The sequence below is a fragment of the Mesoplodon bidens genome (assembly GCF_964165515.1).
Source record: "Mesoplodon bidens genome assembly, chromosome: 5".
NCBI lineage: Eukaryota > Metazoa > Chordata > Mammalia > Artiodactyla > Ziphiidae > Mesoplodon > Mesoplodon bidens.
The window spans coordinates 1,340,672-1,362,782 of NC_138161.1; the positions used below are offsets into that span (position 1 = coordinate 1,340,672).

A 22,111-nucleotide genomic window follows, 5' to 3' on the forward strand; every position below is an offset into this window, starting at 1 on the left:
GTGACTGACCCGTCACGGAGACGCACAGAGATACCCCCACCCACCCGCGGCAGCGTGCACAGCGCCGCGTCCCTGGCCCTCACTCCAGAGCTGTACTTGTTCCGTTCACTGCCCTGAACACAGACCGCTCGGAAAGAGAAAGGCCCCAGGTGAGAAGAGAGGAGGTCAGAAAGGGCGGCTGGGTACGTACCGGGGAAAGCGGGGTTGGTCTGTCCGAGGGGAGGAAAGGGGGTTTGCTGCATGGCCAGCTGGTGGAGCTTGGTCAACTGCTGGGGTAGGAGGGACACGAGAGCTAAGAAGGTCATTGTCATCGAGTACAAGTCACACCAAATTAAAAACGCGTAACGGAAGTCTGCACAGATAGATAGAAAGGGGGCCATGCGACACATGGCAGACGCAGCAGCACGCAAGGACTTGGCCTGGGATAACCAATGGGCCGTGGTCGGTTGGCAGGCACACTGAGTCCTTCCCCCCTCGGCCCCCGGCCAGGCGGGCCCCCGGGCTCCACGGGGAGGGTCTAGAGCCACAGAGCAGGACCCGCTGGACCCCAAGTGCCTCAACGTCACGCTGTCACTCGCGGGACCCACTCACATCGGTGGGTTGGCTTTCTTCTGCAAACTTGGCCCCGGCCCCGGGCCTGGCCCACTCCACGGCCGGCATCCTCCCCTGCAGGCCCTCGCTCTACCCACGGGGCGACTTGGAGGGGCCACCTGCGGGGCCCACCGCCCGCCCCCTGCGGCCTCCAGGATTACAGGAAGCAGTGCTGGAAGGCTCCACTGAGGGAGCTGCAAGGGCCGCCAAGAGGGTGCAGGGCTCCTATGGGGGGGTCCCATGCCTATGCCCCTTCCCCCCACCGCCCCCCGTGCCCCATCCCTTGTCACCTGCCCCTTGGCCCCCATCCCCCAGCCACTAGACATTGGTGGGGGCTTTGAAATGCAGTTTCTTTAGTTATTTTATCTGAGCTTCATTTCTTAAATAAACACAACAAATAACAGAAGATAAAGGTAAACGTGGTGAGCCTTGGCACCTAATAGGGGCTGTCTGAATGCTGGGACCCCCCGGCCTTGGAGACTTCCAGGCGCGTCCGTAGCCCTGGCTCACCCACTGGCCCGGCCCACATCACTAGCCGAGCGGAGAGAGGGCCAGGACATTCCAGGACGTGCACTCAAGTCCCAACCTTCACAAAGGAAGCCCAGCCCGAATGCTTCCGGAGCCCGGAGGCCGGCATGGGGCCTCCACGGAGCCCCTGCGGCTGGCAGGTGTGGGCACCCAGGGAGTGTCGAGGGCGCCCCCAGGTGAGACGAGGGTCTGACCAGTCACCACGTGGGTCGCATTCTGCAGAACGTGTCGGGGGTGGGGGCAGGTACGAGCGCTGGGATCTCCACGTCCCTGGCCTTCACGGGCGAGCCCTCGGGCGACAGAGGAATGGGTGTGCTGCTGGCCTCCCAGGGGCCAGGCGTGCTCTCCTAACAAATGCTGAACACCCCTTCCCAGTACGTGGGGGATCATAGCTGCCCCACGGGGGCTCCTCCCGAGAGCCCGCCACCCCGTCACGTGTCCGGCAGGTGCGGCCGTGGGGACAGGGCTGGTGGCGTGCTGGCCGGCCAGTCCGGCCTCCTCCTGCATCCACAGGTCGGAGTCCAGGGGCCGAGCCGTGCCCAGCCTGTGGCCTCCGGGCACACCTTCCCGGTAGAACCTCCACTGTGCAGCCGCTGGGATGTGAGTGGCTTGTCGCTGCAGCCAAACTTCGGTGTCTCCTGGCCGCTCCTGTAGCATCTGCCAGTGCAGGGCTGTCTCTTCCCTCCCTCCCTCCCCAGAAACGGTAAGCCCACCGGAAAAGCAGCCCTCCGCTACCCCAGGCCTCTCCCCACTCTGGGGGTGGGCCTGCTCGGAGAGAACCGGCCTCATCCCAGATTCAGCTGTCATGCCTGGCAGCTCTGGGGAGGGGACGTGGTGACCTGGGGTCAGATTCGGCTCTGAGAGTCCCCAGTGAGGTGGGGCTGGGGACTGACTGCACACCTGCTGCCCGGCAGGTCTGCCCTGTGACTGACACCACTGGGCTAAGCGTGGCCTGAGCAGACATGCACAGAAGCCCCCTGAGAAAGGTGTCAGAAGAGCACACCCGGGAAACACCGCTATGGGGACACCAACCCGAGTCTTGGGGACAAGAGGTGTGAGGGGACCCGTACCTGCCATGCCACGGGCGAGGTGACCCTGCAGGGAAGGCGCTGAAGGGTGGGAGACCCTGCTGTGCAGCTCGGGCACCCTAGCAACGGCTCCTCTCTCCAGGGGCCCGTAAGAAAGGTGGCAAGGACCCATGGGCGTTGGGGCATGAGGGTGTGTGGGGGGGCACCGACTGGGTCCTGCAACCCCGCCTCCCCTGAGCACATCGTCACCCCGAGTCACGGGGACACCGGGCGGGGTCTGCGCCCCGAGCCCACCTACACGGAGTGCTGGAACCGGGTCTAAGGTCTCCTCACAAGGAGGTAACACAAGTTCCTAGGATGGAGGAGGAAACCCCGTCTCTGGAGACAAGAAACATCCAGGTGGCTGTCCAGAGCCCAGCCCAGGGTAGGCAGGCCACCTGCTCTGACTGTCACTGGGATGTCGTGCAGACACCGCACTGGTGCAAGAAGAGCCGCCTGGCGCGGGACTGGCGTCCTGGGGGCTCCAGCCCTTCACCTGGGAGCCGGGGGCCAGCGGGGAGCCCGAGGGGTGGCCCTGTGGCACCTGAAGGGCTTAAGGGGCCTTGGCCAGGCTGCTCTCTGCTCCTGGTCTGAGATGTTACCCCCGTCACACGCTTATGTGTCCGACGGCCGGGCTGGTACAGTCCCCATGAGGGCAGGGCCCTCTCCTATCTGTCCCCGAGTCTCCAAGAGTGCACTGCTGTGCGCTGGTCAAGATGGCAGGGGAGAGCGGGGCTCTGGGGGCGGAAGAACTGGTCGGAGTCGGCTCCAACGCTGACCAGCTTTGTGGAGATGGGCACATCTGGTCTCCGTGGGCCTCGTGCCCCCGTCTGCGAGGCCCGGTGCCACGTAAGGGATGGGCAGGCTGAAGTGCTGCCCACGTGAGTTGAGGGTGAATGAACATCGCAAACTAGCGGGGCGTCCCCACCTGGCCACCCACAGCCCCTGCACCCGCGGGTGCTCCTCTGGTCTCTCCATCACCTGCTCTCAGTTAAATGGATGAGCCCGTTGGCCACACGTGTTACAGGCACAGCCAGATATCCCGCGAGGTGGGCTCCGCTCGCACCTGGAAAGTCTGGCACTCAGAAGTTCAGTGCTTCAGGCCCTGACCTGTCCCGCTGCAATGGATTTGCTGCTTTGTATGAAACAGTGGCCACACCAGCAAACAGATCCCCCCTCAGGCAGCCAGGAATATAAAGTGACATCTTGGGAAGGACTGACCAGACGGTGGTGCCTGGAGGAGCACCTGTCCCTCAAGTGGGTGGGCGGATGGGTGTCAGCTGGCATCTGTCTTGGCTCTGGCCTTAACTTTGCCTCCATTTCTACATTTGTAAAGGAGGGAGCAGCACTAAGTGCTAAGGGGACTTCCCACTTTTTGAGATATTTCTGCCATAAAACAAAACACAACGCAACAAAACAAAACAAGAGAATCAGCCTTTCTAGTCTGGCCAGTGCCTACAAACCACTTGGAGGGAAGATAGGAGGGGAGGGTGGAGGGCGGAGCCAGCGGGCAGGCGTCACGTCACAGACATTTCTCCATAACTGCCTTTTCCACTTAACTCTGTGTCAGAACATAAAACATAGGCAAATACTCAACACAGACAAATACTGAAGTCAGAAGGATTCATAAGCACACAGCTCCACGAGTCATCACCAGATGGACATGCCACGCACCAGCACTCACATCTAGGGACGGCCACCTTGTGGTTTAGTCTGCAAGTCCTATTTCCTCTTCTGTGAAATGCTTGTGTCTTTTGCCCATTTTTCTATTAGGTTGTTTTTCGCTGATTCACATAAACTTATGTATTTTAGATACTAATCCTATTCCAGTCATATGTGCTGAAAAGATCTTTTCCCCACTCTCCTTATGGAGCCTTGAGAGAAACAGAATTTAAAATTTTTAATGTAGTTGAATTCATCACTATTTTCTTTATGGTTTGTTCTTCTGTTTTAGGAAATCCTTCCCTGATCTCTGAAAGATATTGTTTTCTTCTAAAAGTGCTAAATTTTTCTCTCTCGTGTTGAAGTTCTTGGTACATAAGGAGTGGTTTTTTTCTGTTTACGTTGTAAAGACTATCCTATCAGATATTGTCTGCATGACTAGCTTGATGATTCTTGGCTTTTGCTCTTTCACGTAAAATTCAAAAGAGCCTGCGGGGATTTTGTGTGCAATTGTACTGCATCCGTACCTCAACCTGGGAAGATCTTTGGTGTCGTTTCCAGGAGGATCGTGTGTCTCTCCATTCACTGTGGTCTTCTGGTCTTCTTTAACTTTCAATAACGACAAGATTTTTTTTTAAAATTCACCTTTTAATTATTGATTTCAATTTAATTGCTCTATGGGGAGAAAGTCATCTATCTGATTCCAATTTTTGAAAGATGGTGTCTTCTTTAGGGTCTACTGTGTGATCAAGCTTTGTAAACGTTTTCATGAATTCAGTAGCTGTGCTGGGGGAGTGTTCGGTGCACGTCGGTTAACTCGGGCTCACGTTGTACTGTCAGAATCTCTTTGTACTTGTCTACTTGGCCTTCATTGAAAGAGGTCTGTTAAAGTTCCACTGCAACATCTGTTACATTCTCTTAATGGTTTGTTAATTTTTTCCTTTATGTATGTTTGAAGCTATGTTTTAGGTGCAAACTTAAATTGTTTTATCTTCTAGTGAAGCATTTGTCAATAAGTGATGACTAAGTAATTTCCTGTAAAGGTTTTTTTTCCCCACTGATAATAATAATGGTGTATTGTTTCGTTGGATTGTATTTTCCTAGAATAGTTTTTCTATTCTTTTAATTTTTCTAGGTCCTTATTCTTTAGGTGTGTCTCTTGAAAAAAAACTGATATTTTTTTTGTTTTTGTTTGCTTGTCTCTTTGTTTAGCTTTTCTTAAAAAACCTTCTGACAGCCTTTGTTTTTTAACTGGAAAGTGTCTCCCGCTTTGATCACAATTACCCACAGATATAGACTAATTTCTGTCATCTTATTTTAATTGTCCTGATCTTCAAGGGTTTCTTTTCTTTTTTTTTCATTCCCTTTCTTTTGTACTGATTAATCTTTTCCTGTCACCCACTTTCCCCTCTGGACCTTTGTGGAAGTTATGAACGTGAACATGTTTCTGATAGTCACTACTTTGAAATTTTAACACGTACATTTAGTCTTAATTCAATCTTTGCCTTCCTCCTGAATGATACAATGACCTACAGGATGTTTTAATCCCCTCAGCCGCATCCTAATCTTACAGATGCTGTTGGTGCCCATTTAGTTCTGTTATGTTAATCCCAGCAATTAGATAGCATTGATTTTGATTTTACAAAGTTTGTTTTCATTGACCCAAATGTTTAAATTTTAATGTAGTCAAAAATATCAATGTTTTCTTTATGATTTGTGCTTATGTTAAGGAAAGAAATGGTAATTCTTTTTGCTCACCATTCTTTCTTGCATTTATAGCCTTCCTTCTGGGATCATTCTCCTTCTACTGACGGGCGTCCCTTAGAAGGTCACAGTTGTTTGTCTGACAACATCTGTAACTCGGGAGATCCTCTGGAGGTTGAGCTTTAGGCTGACAGTTGTTTGCTTTTCTTTTGCCACCACAACTGCTCCTTTACAATATTCCTTCTCTCTCTCTCCTCTTGGAAGATTCTCTTTGGTCTTTGGTGTCATGTGGCTTTGCTTGGACACGTCTAAATTGGATTTTGGTTGATCTAGTTGGGGATTCGTTGGGATTCCTGAATGTGAGGATTTTTTTGCTTATTGATCCTGAGAAGTCCTCTGCGCTCACCTCTGAGAAGCTTCCCTCCCTCCATCCTACCTGCTAACCCCAGGGCTTCAACCGGACCTGTGTTCTCCCTTCTCAGTCCTCCTTATCGGTGCTTCTCAGACTTTCCGTGCAAACAAGTTACCCAGGGTCTTGTGAAAATGCAGATTCTGATTCTGGGAGGGGCGGGCTGAGGGTCCTGCCACTGAAGAGCTCAGCTCCGAGGACAGGGTGTGCAACCGGGGAGAGGGGCGGGGGCAAGAGCTAACCTGCCCCTGCTTCCTGCTCTGCGGCAGGTGGGGCCGGGGTGCCTCCCCGCCAGTCTGAGCTGCGAAAGGAGAGGATTCAAGATCCTCCGATCTTGGAAGAACAAAGAGCCAGAGGTGCGGGCATCAGCAGGGCGGCCGTGCAGGGCTCTCACAAGAAGATGCCAGGAGCAGCCTCAATGGCACCTCCCTGGGGGCTCCCGGAGGGGGACACCGAGGAGGTGGGCGGGGAAGGCACTCCATCCCCGGCTGTGTCCGCTGTGAGCAGAGCCCCAGGGACCACCGTCCGCACGGGATCTAGCTGTGCGCTCCCACTGGTTTCTTCTACTTACTATGACTCACTCGTTTCCAGTTTCCCCACTGCTAACTCTCTAAGCAACGCGCTTCCCGGCTAACACGGCGCCCATCTACCCCCAGATACTCAACACCCTCTGCTGAGACCCAGCGCCGCGGGGACTGACAGCTCTGCTGCTCCTGGCCCCCAGCTCTGGCGAGGGCCCCTCGAAACCCCATGTCCTCACCAGCCCAGGCTCCCAGGGAGGCCGCCGGCCCGGCTGGCTTCTGGTCTCGATCCTGCTCGCTTCCAGCACCCCTTTAATGAGGGATGCTAAGTGAGGGAGTGACTTGGAAACTTTGGAGAGTAGAAATAAGATTCACACGTGAGGGCATGCTTGACATTGACTGATTTCTCCCAGAAGAAACCAGTTTCTTCCTGGTGTGATCAGTACAGGGACAGGAAGAGCGGAGCTGGGAGAGCGGCAGTGGCCGTGCTGTGTCTGTCCCGGCTTCGCATCTGCTCCTGCGTCCTGAGTTGTGGCCACCATGGTCCTTCCTCGTGTGTGAAACTACACCCGACCCCTCGGGCAGGACCCGTGGGCGGCCGTCCTGGAGCATTCTGGCCACCAGCCGTGACCAAGGTCTGCAGCCGTGACAGGCCCAGTCATCCAGCAGTCCTTGGCCTCTCCGAATGCCCCAGAGCTATGAGCTTCCAGAAGGATTCCGGTAAAACAAGGGCCGAGGCAGGCGAGAACCTGGAGGGAGACTGGTGAGGGTGGGGCCCTGATTCCTTCATAGGTTAAACCAGAAAGCAGGAAAAACTACGCACATTTTAGCTCTAGATGAAGAAATGCTCAGCTCTAAGAAATGTATTTTCTCAAAGTCTGTGCCTGATTTCGGAAGGAATTAGCTGCTGAGATGACAGTGGGGTGTGTGTCAGCCACTGGGGTTGAAATATTCAAATGGTGTATTCAGTTACCTCATAAAATAAATTAGTACTTCCTGTAATCATTATATTTGCATTCTAAGAAATGAAGCTTTTAAAAAATTCCTGCTGAATATTAAGCTCAGATAAAACTGCCTTCCTGGCCATGGTCACTCGTCACCACTCTATTTTGTTTTGAACGATTCTTAGTGATGGTCCAAGGCTTCAACTTTCCATTCCTGCAAGAAAAGCATTTATCAGAGTCCTGCTCTTCTGTCGTAACAGCTGCTCCATCACACGTGCGGTGCTGGGAACGCAGGGTCCTGCACAAAAGCCCTTTCACGATAAAAAACCAAGTGTTTCAAATCTCTATCAAACTCAGTGAGGCAACCATGTAATAGCAAACTATAAATTAGTTTAAAATCCGAAAAAAAATTGAAACTACCCATTTTTAAGAGATACTGAGACAATCACATGGAAAGAGCAAAACAACCAATTGATTTTAAAACCAATCAACCAAACCAATCAAAGTCCCTCGGCCTCGCTAGGTGCGTGTGCCCTAGCCTAGGGAATTCAGACCAGGAGCTCCAGACCAGGAATTCAGGCCTGGAGCGCTGAGTCCTCGGGCAGCAGGGAAGCACAGGTCTGCCATGGGCTGCGGGTCTGAGCCTCATCTCAGACCTGCTCTGGGGTAAACCGCCCCTCATGGCCCAGACCACCAAGTGTGCTGAGTTCTGAGTCTGCTTTTGCACAGATGCTTTTCCAAAGGCACAAGACCACCAGCCATGGGGAGTGAAGGCTGTGCCACCCTGTAAACCGGCTTCTCCTCTGATCTCCGTCACCCCATGCGGACGCTCTATTGGGGTCCACGGAACCCACACGCCACAGTGCCCGTCCCGACCCCACCAGTGCTATGCTTGCTCACCCCACATGGGTGACGGGCCCCCTCCCCGGGTTCCAGCACCTGCCGTCCCCTGGGTCACAGCCAACTGTCATCTGGGATGGGGAGGGCAGGCATCCCCCATGTGGCATCAGGATGGCCCCCAGCCCTGTCTCCATCAGCTTTCTCTGACTTTTGATTCATGTGTTGCTTAATAAGGATTTTTTTAAAAAGGAAAAGCCGTTGGTTTTTCTTTTCTATTCAATAGAAATGTCCTGCAATGATAGTGAATTGAATCTCTGTACTTCCAATACATACATGTACTCAGTGTCAGTGAGTTCTTATAACTCTCCCTGCCCTGACTTTACGTCTTGAGGTGGCCGGCTCTTCACCTGCCAGTTCAAAACGCGAGCGTCTGCACGAGACGGGTGGGCATCGCTGTCACCTGCGGTCCCTCTGCCTGGACAGAGCCCGCCCCCCACTGGCTCTCCGAGAGCAGCGCACATGGACCCGCCTTCCCAGGACAGAGGACACTTCTCGGGTCGGACCTCAGCTTGCCGTGCCTGCGGCCGTGGCACACAAACCCACCCACCTCTTCCTTCTCTTCCCCGCACCCCGCTGCCCGGGCCAGCAGCGCGGACCGCGCGGCCCAGCCTCTCTACAGCCCTGTGGCCTGCGGCCCCCTGCAGTGCGCTCGGGGCGTCCAGTCCTCCAGCAGCGACACTGCGCTCAGGCTGGAACCCAGTCCGGAGCGGCCCCGGGCGTGGAGCGCGTACTAACGCTGGAACAGAGCCTCGTCTGCCTCACGGGCTCCCAACAGCCTGGATCTCGTGCATGCATGGACCCTGCTCCAACCAGGGCCTGAAAGGGAGCATGTAGCTTCACCAGTTGTTCAAACGCCCATCCAAGGTATCCCGGCAGACCTGCTGATGGCACATCACCTGCCTGCTCAGGTGCCCACGGGGCCCAAGCTGTCCCCGCCCACCAGGGCAGGCGCCGGGGACAGAGCAGCCCGGTGGCCCCCGCCCGAGGTCCCATGTGCGCAGGAATAGCCGGACTGCAGCCCCAATCAAAACAATTGGACATCAGGCCAAGTCCTCCACAGGAGCAGAATTAGTGCTAAGAGATTAAAGGTTATTCAGGGCCATATGGATATGACACAGGTCAGGAACACTGAGAACGGTATTAATATTATGTGTAATGTTAATGTTAGTAGCGGTGGACAGCAGCATGCAGGTAGGAGGGGAGAGGTGACCAGAAGAGCGGGGGAGGGGCAGAGTAAAAACTCACATCTGGGTGGGGGATGGCGTACTGTCCCTGGATCGTGTAGGCCTAGAGAGAGAGAGACAGCGTCAGCTCGAGAAGCGGCAGCCACATGTCCCCCACCGCGGCCTCCCCTGCGGGACGAGGGCCCTCCTCGGGGAGGGCTTTCCTGCGAGCAGGCCCCGGGCCCTCTGGTTAAGGCCTTCCCCCTTCACGTAGGAGAGGCGACCCTCCCAGGGCCCGGGGTGCAGAGACTGGGGGCAGGGTCCTGGCATCGAGCCTCCCGGGTCGCTCGGTGGCTGGAGCTACAACCAGACGCACGATGGGGTGGGGCGGGGGAGGGGAAGGGCCAGGCAGCCGGCTTCCGACTCTCCCCTTGCTCCTCAGCTGACAGTATCTAAGGACGAGCCGCTTGACCCTCGCTATGAGTCACTGATTGTTAACCCTTTGAGAATTTAATCGGCTATCAGAGTAAACACTTTCAGGACATATTTACTCCAAGAAACCCAAACAACAAAACAGAAAACTTTAAAAGGTGACTCAAAACCAATTTTGAGAACGCTAGATTAAGTAAGAAATGCACCCAAATCAGCCACAGGTTGGCCGATCGTCTTCCAGCCTCAGAGGACCGGGCGGCCGTTGTGACTTGGGGGCAGCATGCTCTTGGTGGCACAGCTCCCAGAGGGAGCTTGTTTTGCCTTCACCGTGTCACTTGCCTTCAAGACAGTGACTCGGAGTAGCCGCAGCGCGTGTGTGGGCCCCGAAGCCTCTCCCACCGCCCGCCCCGCCTGCCTCAACAGTCCCTCAGCCAAGATGCTTCCAGAAACTCACAGCCAACAAACAAACAAACCACACAGAGTCGAGGGAGAGTAAAGACAAAGACTTGCCACTGGGACTCGGTGACGTGGAACATGCGGCACCAGCCATGCTAGGCCTGCAGGTGGGGCAGGCGCAGAGCCCCTGCCGGGGTCTGGGGGAGGCCCGGGCACCTCGTGGGAAGGAAAGGAACCTGAGCAGAAGCAGCACACATCGGGGAGGCTGTGCGTGCTCGGGGCCGTGGGACGCCACCAGGCACTGCGCCAACGTGTCCCCAAGTGTGACAGGCCCTGGGACAGTGCTGCCCATGTGCTCCCCGACTGGCAGTTCTTTATCCCAGACACTTTCAGTTTCTGACTTAGCTTTTCATCACTCAGGTGTTATGGTTTCTAGTTCTACTGGAAGTGCACGGGCCGCCTACCATCATTTCAGGGCAGAGGTACAGACAGACGACAGGTCACAGGTTCTGTCTGGATGAAATCTTTACGGACCGAAACTGCTAGGATGGCAGGAAGTGCCTCTCGGCAGCAGGGACGTGCGGGCATCTTCACAGGGACAGGGCAAGGGGGGAGGCTCTGAAGCCTGGGTGTGCAGCGCATCCTGCACGCGGGCGGGGAGGGCCCGGGGCCTGGTACAGTGACCCCTCTGCCCACTACCTGCAGCGCCGCGGTGACCCTCCTGTGACTCTGTCCCCCGCCGACGACCAACAGTAGTCAGTCACTGGCCACACTACCTGTCCCCAGGGCACAGGCGCTGGGTTAAGGTGCTGAGCCCCTGCGAAGCCCACGGTGGCGGTGACCTCGCTGTCCTGACTGGGGGATGGGTGATGCCCTGCTTTGCCGGCCGGGGCGGGGCTGGGCTGGGCCCGGGAGGCTGCCAGGCTCTGGCTCATGTTAACATGCCTCCCCTTTGAATAAAGCCCGCGCTTCTCCATGTGGAATCATCGCGGGGTGGCTTGCATGTTGGGGCTGAGGCCACGCAGGTAACTCACCTGCCACTGATCAGGGATGCGTGGCAGGAAAGGGGCTCTGAACGCGGCGGGCCATCTGCGACTGCCCTAAACCACGGGGCTGCTGGAGCCGCTGCCCTCTCCCCCCGGGAATTTGCCACGAACGCTGCCGCAGGAGCTCAGACCCTGCCCTCACCTCACGGGGCTCAGCGGGAGAGGTACCGGACAATGTTCTTTTACAGAGCAGAGAAAAACGTGGAGAGTTTGTGTTTGCCTCTTTGCCTTTACGGCCCTTCCGTCCTGGGTCATCTGGGAAGTCTCTGTCTTAACTCTCCCTTGAACAAGGCACACAGCACTGCCACCTGGACGCAGAGCTTCTCCTGGCACACTGGCCTGGCCTTTGCAAAGTCCCTCGACCGCGGCTGCCGTGACCCCGCTGTGAAGGGACAAAGCGAGCTCCTGGCGGACGCCTCTGAGCCCGATGCCCAAGGGCAGAAGACAGGGCACGGCCCCCCTGTCGGCCCCTCCAGGTCCCGCTAAGCCAACCACTGGCTTCAGACAGAAATCTCCGTGCCCCCTGGTTTCCAGGCCCTCCCTGGCGGGAGAGAAAGCTCAGGGGCTCCCACCAAAACAGCAGGGGTGTGAAGCGGCCATGGCCGGCCTGCTGGGCCTGCGGCCAGCGTGGGGCAGGGTGGAGAGAGAGGGTCGCCCCTGTAACGGGACGCCCAGCTGGCCTCTCCTTCACCCTTGTCTCGTCCCTCCCGTGCTCCTGGGGGGAACTCGTGTGTGGGAAGTTGGGAACGTGTATTTCAGGGGAGATGGGGCCGGTTCTTACAGTCGTAGTTGCCCCACCCAGGAGTCATAAAACCCCTGGGAACGCTCCCAGCCCTTCCTGCCTCTGAGCTTCCTAAAAACACCAGGAAGCTAGACTCGGGTGGTGCTGCCCGGCTGAGCAGGCCTGAGCCCGGACCAGGGTCCTCCTGGGCCCAGACTCCACAGGGCGTCCGCCTTGGCCCTTTCTGTCTGCGGACGCTGCCCGGCGGGTCTCTCTCGCGGTGGCCCGCGTCCACCCCAGGGCCGGCTGCGGGCCAGGAGAGCTCTGCGTCCAGCGTGCGCGGGGGACACGTGCACGTGAGAAGGGAGAAAACCTGAGTGCACTAACGGGCAGCGGCGGGGGCTGTAGTAAAAGGCTGAGGTTGGCAGTGGAGGCCGAGAGCGGGTCGGCTCTTACCTGACCACCTGCAAAAATGACAGGGGTGGAGGCGGGCTTTGGGCGGTAGGGGATGGTGGCACCTTTCGGTGGGGACTAGGAAAAGGGACAGGAGAGGGAGAGAGAGCGTTAGAGCAGCTTCGCAGCCTGGCAGTCGTGAGGCCTCCTTCCGAGCCCCCCTGCCCTCCCCAGTCCCCAGGTCCTCCAGGGACCACCGCCCTACATACAGCCCCAGCAGGAGGCGGCGGGTGACGGGTGAGGCGGGCAGGGGCGCGTCTGCCCGCGCACGTGACCCTCCCCAGCGCCAGCACAGGCGCCGCGTTCTGAGAGGGGCGCACCCCCTCCTTCAGTCCTCGGGAAAGAGCCCCCGGGGACTCGGTGCCAGTGCCGGGGCTTCGCGTGGCCTGGGCTGATGTTCAGTCGGCATCATCACGGGAAAGTTAGAAACATCCAACTTCGCTATTTAAAAAAAGAGCCATCATTTAATGCACCTTAGAGTCCAAATGAAATAGTCCACAGTTGTGATGCAATTTGCTACAATTTCCTTTCATTATTCTGTGTCCAAAAGTATAGGATTCATATCTTGGGGTGAACGATATTCTCAAGCATCAGAAGTCGGCCAGGTCCTGATGATGTCAACCAGAGCCCTTGGTCAGAAGCCATCAGGCCCTCCCCTGTCCCCTTGCCTGGGTGACCGTCTTCCCTGGGAGCAAAGTCCACAGGGCTGGGCCCGGGCTGTTGTCGGGAGTCCTGAGTCAGCAGCAACACCAGCCAGAGACAGAGCTCAGGCACCAGGGCAGCCTGTCTTTGCTGTGACTTCCTGAGGCCATTGCCCACTCAGGCCCAGCCGCCAGGCGGTGTGACCTCAGAGTGACCCAACCTAAGACACACACACAGGGAGGTGGGGACAGCAGAGGGGTTGGCAGCTTCAACTCTGCAGCCCAAGCCATGCGACTTTGTCCATGCTGCATGCCCTTGAACACACTGTGACCTTGGATGTGTGCTGTGTGACCTTGAACACAGTGTGACCTTGGCCTGCTGTGTGACCTTGGATGTTCTGCGTGACCTTGACACGTTGTGTGACCTTGGCCAGCTGCCTGACCTTGTGGAGAGCAAGAGGGGCTGCTTCGAGGGCCCGTGTGCTGACCGCGTGTGGGTGACGCTGGGCTCCTGTACTTCCGTCTCCGGCTCGTCTGAGGTCGTGTCCAGGTGCCTCTGCAGCGGGGTTCTCTGTGGTCTCAGGGCGATTAGGGGTCACCGAGCAGGAAGCGTGACTGCCTTGAGTGACCGTTTCCGCTGCGAAAGGAGGACTCGGTCCAGCTGCTGCCCCCACTCCTTCCCTGAGCTGGGGGGTGGGCTCCCCACTGCTCAGCCTCAACTGTCACCTTGCTCCATGGTGCACTCCGACCCCGCCGACGGCAGGGCCCGCCCTCCGCTGGCCCTGATGGCCATGACGCCCAGTTCCCTTCGAGCTGACCTCTGGTGGAGGGAGGCCTTCTGAGCACACGCCCCCCACCCAGGGCTGCAGCCCCGACCCTCGTGTTCTCCACCGACCCGGCACTCCTCGAGCAGCCCCTCCCTCCTTCGGTAGTGATTTCATGGGCGGAGCCCCCACCCCAGAGCCCGAAACTCCAGTCACTCTTCATTTAACATCAGACCAGGGGCTCCTAGCTGTGGTGACGCTTCCTCCCCCATAAGTGGCTGCTCCGGCCTCCGGGGGCTTCGTGACACCAAGGGCAGGAGGCCTCGTCCCCGTCCCTCGAGGACCGATCACGCCTGCCCGTGTGCTTCAGCGTTCACTGTTTCACAGCCCTGGGGGCACCAGCGCCCCACAGCCAATGGGGTCAAGCTCTCCTGTGGGGTCATGTCTGACCACAAACGTGGCACAAGCAAGGCCACGTGGGAGGGGTCCTGAGGAGCCCACATGTCCTGTTCTGACCTCGTCGGGGACATCAGAGGCGGCGTCCCTCCTGGAGCGGTTCACGTCACCCCGCCTCGCCCGGGCACCGCTGCCCACCAGGCTGCTTGGGCATCTGCCGCACTAGGGGTGCTGGGCCCTGCTCGCTCTCCACCCTCACGGCCCCTCGCGGTCCCAACGCCGGGACTGAAGAGAACACTGATCCTCACCGTGACCAGCGTGTGGGGAAAGCTTCAGAACAAAATATCTAGAAAAGTATTTTTGATTTCCCAATATCATACTTCAGGAAAATGAAAACGATACAAATTTTTTTCTAAGGAGTTGGACATGGTGCTTTAACACCAAGTCAAGTACAAAGGAGGGAGAACCCACCGCTGCCCCCCCGCTGAGGCTAATTCCTGGGGGAGACTGCTCTCCCCTCAGGCAGACACTCCGTCAAGGGCTTCGGGCATGAGGGGAGGCGGGCCCAGGTGGCCGGGCCACCAGCGCAGGTATTGAAACCATGCGTTTGAGGCACGATGACTTCATTTTAGCTTAAGAAAGACCAGCAACTATTATTGATAGCTTCAGTTAACCTTGCAGCAGTTTGGGTATTGATTGAAACTGAAATCTTGGGGTTTTTTCCCTCAGATTTTCAAGAGAGGTTTTTCCTGCTCAGCTGTGCCTTCCTTGCTTCTCCTTTGGTTAATCCTTTCGTTTACTTCTTTCTGTCTTCACAGCTGGGGCATTTTTGTGTGCTTTTCCTAAGTCCTGCCCATTGTACCTCGGGGGTGTCTCTGATGCCCGCAGGCTGGTCCCATGCAGTGGGGTCCTGTCCATGGCGTGGGCCTCTTCATTCCATCTGCATCTCCAGCCCAGACCTGGCCCCAGGGCACACCTGCACCACTTTTAAGGACTGACCCTTTGCTGAACGCCCCTCACACCATGGACCACTAACTCTTCATCCAACTCCAGAAATGAGGGGAGGGGCTCACGCTCCCCACGTTCTCCGTGGTCTCCCCAGATCCCCAGTGAGGACGACCGACCCACCCGAGGTGGCAGGAGCCGGCGGCTGCCCCCCCATGGAGCCTGCACCCCAGCACAGCTCTCACTCAGGCCGTCCCTGAGGCCCGCCCTCACGCGACCCTGACCACACGAAGCCTCAGGGCCCCGACGCCTCCAGCGCTCAGCAGCCCCGGCCGGCACGGAGTGAGGGGCAGGTTGGCGTGGAGCCCTGGACTTGTGGACAGACTGTACCTCCAGCATGACCACACAGATTTGCTTGACACACTGGATGATGGCGTCGGGGGTCCCCGAGATGGTCACTGCCCGCTCCGTGGAGTTGGGCAGCATGTCCCCGGCCACCTGGACCTGGGCACCTGTGGACTGGAGAGACCAGACGTTGGAAGGGGCCCCACCGAGCGGGGCAGTGTGCACTGCAGCGGCACTTCCTGGGTGCCCCCGGGGGCGTCGAGGGCACAGCACGCCTTGGGACACCCCCCGACGCTGCCCCAGGTCACCCCTCCATGCCCTCCACACGCTCCATCTGGAGCCCCCGGGGCAGCCCCATCCAGCTCAGCCTGCCGCTGCCAGGGCACCGTGGACCTGGAGCAGGGTGGGCGACGCTGGATGTGGGAGCGGCATCTCAGGAGACAGAGTTGTTTTCAAATATGTGGAATTCTCTCTCTCTGTGGAGTTTGAGGTCACAGAGGAAGATGGATCCCAGTCATGGGGCCTAAAGCGTGTGGCCATCTTTCCTGGAAGGAATCAAGCCTGGGGGCTGCCATCCTTTGGGGAAGGGAAGGCCTCCGGCTTTCCTTGGGAGAGGAACTTGTGAAGGTAAGGTGGGCCCCTCAGGCAAGCCCCACCCCAGCTGGGACGGCTCAGCGACTCTTAGGAAACGGGGCCTGGCAGTGGGAGCAGGGGCCTCCCGGGGGCCAGAGCCCGTGCCCTGGAGCCCAGGGCTGGGTGGAGGGGTGCCACGGCCACGTCCCGGGAGTCAGGCCTGGGCTCCTCTGCATGACGCCCACAGCAGGGGCTCCCACGGTCACTCTGCCTTGTGGCTCGTCCCTCCCCTGCTGCAAGCTCTGTGCTGCAGGGTCTGCAGGGACCTGGCTAGTGTTCTGCCCTAGGGACATCCTGACCGCCGGTGTTCGGCTCCCGGGCGGGCGGGGAGGGCTCGTTACCTCCCTGATCTCCTTGATCTTGGAGCCGCCTTTGCCGATCAGGGACCCGCACTGGCTGGCGGGGACCACCAGCCTCAGCGTCACCGGGGGCTTGCTGGTGGCTGGGCTGTTGCTCATGCAGTTAATGATGTCCTGGGGAGGAGAGGCACGTGCGTCGGCCGGGAGAGCCTAGCAGGCTCCCTGTCGGGGGTCGCGGGTCGGGGAGACGAGGACGAGGGGGAGGCAGAGGCACGACGGCCAACGGCTGAGGGTGAAGAGCGGGAGGACACGGTGGCCGGGCTGGGCTGGTCACAGGGGCTGCGAGGCCAGGCCAGGCTCAGGGGACGACGGGGGGCGGCTGGAGAACACAAGGGGACCCCCTGACGTGCACGTCTGGGCAGTCGCGCTGCTGCCGCAGGGTGGGGCGCAGACCCCCAGGGTGCCTGGACTCAGGGTCCGACCTCTGTCCCTAAGGCCTGGCGGGCAGAGAGGGGCTTGGACAGAGGGTGATCCACTTGACAGAAGGACTTAACTCCCCAGCTTGATCACCCTTCGAGTAAAGACACCAAATGCATCTCCAGATGACTTTTAGCAATTTCAAAAATACCAGAAACACATAAAAATCTTAAGGTTGAACTCACTGACAGACGTACACAAAAGTGCACAGACACATAAATGCGTGTAGATTTCCCGGGCCTGGGTCTCCCTTTGTCCGTCCACATCTGAGCCAAGCTAAACACACTGGGGGTCAGCTGCCGTGGACAGGGCTGAGGCCTGGACGTGGCCGCTTCACTGCCGGTGCCAGGCCTTCCCTGAGGACTCGTGCTCTGGGGGCAGGCCCTGAGGGACTGCTCAGTGAGGGAAGGGGGCCTTGGGGGAGGAGGGACCCTGGCCGGTCACCAGGTGGACTGGAGGGGGCAGTCCCCAGGGAGGCAGAGGAGGCAGAGGGGCTGAGAGGTCCCCTCTTCCGGGACAGGGCTCCCTAGGGGCACCCCTTACCTCCTCAAACTTGTAGGCGATCATGGCAAAGGCCTTGAAGATGGCATCTGTCGGGCCCGTGATGGTCACAATTCTTTCTGGGCAGTTTCCTTCCGAGATGTTGATCCTTGCCCCGCTCTGGGAGGGAGATACGCAGACCCCAGAAACTGGATTAAAAGCCTTGGGGCCGGCAATGGGCTGGATCCTAGGGCCTACTGACCACCGGGGACTCCTGCAGGCTGGTGGCGCCCGAGCCTCAGCACCGATGGCCGGTCCTGTCCTACTGTGCTCGCTGTGACCCGGTCATGACCGGGAGGGCACCTGAACTGCTGGTGTGTGCTTCGGGGCTCCGCATGGCCACCCCTCACTCACATCCCTGCCATGCGGGGCTCCCGGAGGGTCCTGGCCGCATGGGGCTGGGCGCAGAGCTGCTAGGAGGCCCTGGCCTCCTCCCTCCCGCCCTCCCAGAAACAACATGCAGCTCAGGGCGCCAACTCACCTCTTCACGCATCTTCTTCACGGTCTCTCCTTTCTGGAACAGAGGTTCAGACAAGGGAGGGGGTCACTCGGGCTTTCACCACAGGCACGGAGGCTGGGCGCCCCAGCCCTCCAAGGTGGGCTCCAGGCCCGACATGCTTGACTCCCCGGCCCGCCCACCACCCTGCCCAGGGCACGGGCTGTGGGGTGGGCAGACCTGGCCCCAGGGACCCAGTGCGGCTCCACGCTTGGCCTGGGCACCTGCTCCACGGGGCGGGTTTGCACCCATCCCCCAGCCTCACCGCCAGCAAAGTGGGGACCAGGCCCTCGGGTGATCCCACGAGGAACTTGTGAAAAGAAGCCTGACTCTGAGCTCCGGGGGTTCCCCCACCATTCAGGGACCACGAGGGACCACGAGGGTCCAGCAAAGCCAGAGACGGTCGCGAGGAATGGGGGTGCGGGGTCCTGGCCCATGTCTCTCCTACACGCACCCAGCTTCCAAACCAGCGCTCACTTTCCCCAGGGGAACGTTTCTTTGAGAATGGACTCACCACCACTCAGGCCGGAGGTGGGAGATTGCTCCCAGGAATGCACGTGGGAATTGGTCCTGAGCTCTCAAACTCGGGAAGAATGACTGGCCACCAGGGCAGGTGGGCGGCGGGGCTGCCTCGGGGGATGACTCCCCAGCTCCCACAGGGCTGGAGACTGGGAAGCTCTGCGACCAGCCTCATGGGGGTGCAGCCTGAAGGCGACAGGGCAGGATTCCAGTGGGATCCTCACTGCTCGCCTGGCACACACCGTGTGCGGCTCCCCCCCTGCACAGGGGTGCTCCAGACCTCACTGTCCCTCTGAGATACCCCGGTAGAGGCAGAGTTCACTCAATAATTACCTTCCTGGGACTTCCCTGGTGGCGCAGTGGTTAAGAATCCGCCTGCCAACGCAGGGGAGAATGGTTCGAGCCCTGGTCCGGGAAGATCCCACATGCCGCGGAGCAACTAAGCCCGTGCGCCGCAACTACTGAGCCTGCGCTCTAGAGCCCGCGAGCCACAACTACTGAGCCCACGAGCCACAACTACTGAAGCCCGCGTGCCACAACTACTGAAGCCTGCATGCCTAGAGCCCGTGCCCTGCAACAAGAGAAGCCACCGCTCACCGCAACTAGAGAAAGCCCGCGCGTAGCTATGAAGGCCCAAGGCAGCCAAAAACATAAAAATTAAAAAAAAAATTACCTTCCCGATGATGCTGCCGACTTCCTGCAGGAAAAGAATCACAGAAAGATGATGTCATAGAGCAGAGGGAGCAAAAATCCTGTGACAGGCGCCGCGAGGCCGTCCACCTTCCGAGTCATGAGTGAGGAAGGGAGACTGGACGGTCAGGAGGGAGCGGGCTGGCAGGCTGCCCTGCCTCTGACCGACAAAGAGAAAGAGAATGGCCAGCTGCTTTCCAGATAAACATGTCAACAGGTATCACCTGTGCACTTAAGGCCTCAAGGAAACCCTGCAAGAAATGGATGAAAGATAAAATCTCCCCCCGTGATTTTGAGATGTATAAAAATTTAGCGCTGCTATTGATATTTGACTTTTTTTTAAAAAGGTAGAACATTGAAAGACTCTTGAGCACACCGCCATGCTTCTAAAGCCTGGGGCCCGCAATGGTTCAGACGCGCTCCCGGCCAGGACTGCCCGTCGCAGCACCTCCCTGCCTGGGACAGACCCACGAGGCTCCGCCATGGCACCTCAGGGAGGCGGGGCCGGCCTGCTTCGAGCTGCAGAGAGCAGCTCCCACAGTCAAACTCATCTTCCTTATTATAGTGAAGCCCTCAGCAACCGCAGTGTCCTGGGGAAACGCCCCAGTTCTGCGAGGCCTGGAGGGCGCGTGTGCAGCAGGGGCTGTGGCGGCAAAGGGCAGCTGGGCACGGGCAGTGGCCCCTCCGGCAGTCACCTCTCAGGGGCAGGGTTGGGTAGTTGCTGCGGCAGCAGCTGCTGGAGGTGGGGCCATGCATCTGACCTCAGACTGTCCTCCACGGTACACACCCAGCTCCGGACAACCTTGACCAAATGCCACCCACCCTGGGAGCGGGAAAGGCAGTCAGCATCCCTCCATCATGGAAAGGGAGGCTCTAGGTGTGAGCACCAGCCTCTGGAAATCTAGGGAGAGCAGTGCCCCAGGCACGATGCCAGCCTCTGCCGTCCCCTGGGTTTCTTATGGTACAAACACCAGACAGAGGAGCCAGGATGAACCCTGTGCTATTGGACTGGAATGGGGGTGTGAACTCAGGGAGCCCAATTTAGAGATACATATGCAGATGTGCGCAGACATAGGTGTATATGATTCTACACACACCCACACCCACACATACAAGTGCACGCGTGCGCGCACACACACAAACACATATTCCCTAGCTCTGTCTGGGGCCCACAGTAGCCCAAAAGCCGTGAGCACCCCATGTGCCCACCTCTGGGCTCTAACACCATCCCACCAGCCTCCACTCAAGAGAGCTGGGTTCTCTACAGAAACGGCTGATTCCAGGACCAGCAGGAAGGCAAGGAGTAGCAACAGCGGTGTGCAGAGAAGATGTGCAGTCAGAACGGTGGGTCCCCCCAAAAGGACACAGGCCAGCTCGGTGGGGCGACCACGGCCAAGTCAGGGACAATGTGAGCATCAAAATCAATAATGACAGTGCAGGGACAGCGCGGGGACAGTGTGGGGACAGCATGGGGGGTGATGCGAGCAAAACAGCAAACCCTGCTTCCAGGAAGCCATGAATGAAGCAAGGGTGGCACACAGGACATTCACGCAACACCTTAGTACCTGCCAGCAAAGACGCCCTGATGACTGTGGAAGAGGAGTTGGGGAGGTGCCCAGCAGGTGCCCCCACCAAGTGACACCCTGAAATCTGGACTACCTGATAGGAAAGCTTCTGGGACACTCCTGCCAACGGTGAGAAAACGTCAGAAAAAAACCAAAGTGAGGGACATTCTTTCTACAGAAGAACTGGGCAGGAACTTTGCTTTCGAAGCAACAGGCAAAGGAAGCGTGGGGAGCGCCTGTCGGAAGGGCAGCCCTGGGACGACCGGTGCACATGAGGGGCCCGAGCCGCCCGGCCGGCACGTGTGCGTCAGTGTTAGTGTCCCGGAGGAGAACGCCCTCACGTGTAGAAAATACACACTAGGGGATGGGGCAGCAGACGGGCAGCTCAGTCTCGAAAGGTTCTGGGAGAAACGGAATCTGGACGGCGCTGCAGCTGCTGTGTAAGTCGGAGATCGCTTAGAATTTTAAAAGCCTAATATGAGACGAAGACCCCTGCGGTGGGCGTGCCTCCCCTCCCCTCTCCGCCCCCGTACCTTTCCGTGCATCAGCAGGCGGATGGTCAGGGTCACGTTCAGGCCACCTTCTGAGACCTTGGACTCCATCTTTCTTCCAAACTGTAGCTGGGGGAGGTGGCTCAAGGTGCCGAGGGTGCCGTGAGGAAGGACAGATGGGGCCCAGATGGTGTCACCTGGCAAGGGAAGGCACACATCAGGTGACCGGGCCTGGGCGGGCGGGTGGGTTGGTGGGCTGCCGCCTTCAGCATCGCTGCTGGGGAAAGGCAGAGGCGTCCCGGGCACCCCAGTCAGCACGAGGAAGGGCTGGTCCAGGGACTCACGGTGTGGCACCTGTGGGGGCCTGGGGTACATGGCAGGGGGGATGGGCCTCAGGGGAAGCCTGCCAGCGAGTGACCTGGCCTCACTGCTGACTAACGCATGGTCCTGGGCCTCAGTGTCACCTCTGTGATGAGGGACACTGGACCAGCTCCCTCAGCCGCTGGAGGGGAAAAGGGGTGACCAGCAAGCCTGGGGACCCCCATGTGTCTGGGGAGTGTCTGCTCTGCTGTCACCTGGGATCCGCCCATTTCCCACCACACTGGTGCCAGGATCCTCCCCGTCACCCTTAAAAAGCCAGGAGATTACAGACCTGTGTTCCCTTTATGTCTAGAGTCGAGATTCCGCAGTTCTCCTCATTCTAAAGTGGATTCGGTCTCTATTAACTAAACTGCCAAACAGCTGAGTGTCCCCCTTTATAAAGTTTTCAGAAA

General features: G+C 58.3%; 1 protein-coding gene across 10 annotated transcripts in view; it reads right to left on the reverse strand.

Annotated features, from left to right (window-relative positions):
- PCBP3 (poly(rC) binding protein 3) overlaps positions 1 to 22,111 on the reverse strand; it is a 210,704-nt gene that overhangs the window by 6,020 nt on the left and 182,573 nt on the right. For 7 of the 10 annotated variants that reach the window (XM_081235217.1, XM_081235220.1, XM_081235213.1 and 4 more), the window contains 9 exons: positions 21,381 to 21,535; positions 19,266 to 19,289; positions 18,059 to 18,091; positions 17,581 to 17,697; positions 16,603 to 16,734; positions 15,674 to 15,802; positions 12,541 to 12,615; positions 9,572 to 9,613; positions 191 to 269 (listed from right to left, as the gene is read on the reverse strand). In XM_081235217.1, the coding sequence (XP_081091343.1) occupies positions 191 to 269; positions 9,572 to 9,613; positions 12,541 to 12,615; positions 15,674 to 15,802; positions 16,603 to 16,734; positions 17,581 to 17,697; positions 18,059 to 18,091; positions 19,266 to 19,289; positions 21,381 to 21,535 (786 nt within the window). The remainder of the gene's footprint in view (positions 1 to 190; positions 270 to 9,571; positions 9,614 to 12,540; positions 12,616 to 15,673; positions 15,803 to 16,602; positions 16,735 to 17,580; positions 17,698 to 18,058; positions 18,092 to 19,265; positions 19,290 to 21,380; positions 21,536 to 22,111) is intronic. The other 3 variants (XM_081235221.1, XM_081235219.1, XM_081235214.1) reach the window with 2 other exon arrangements.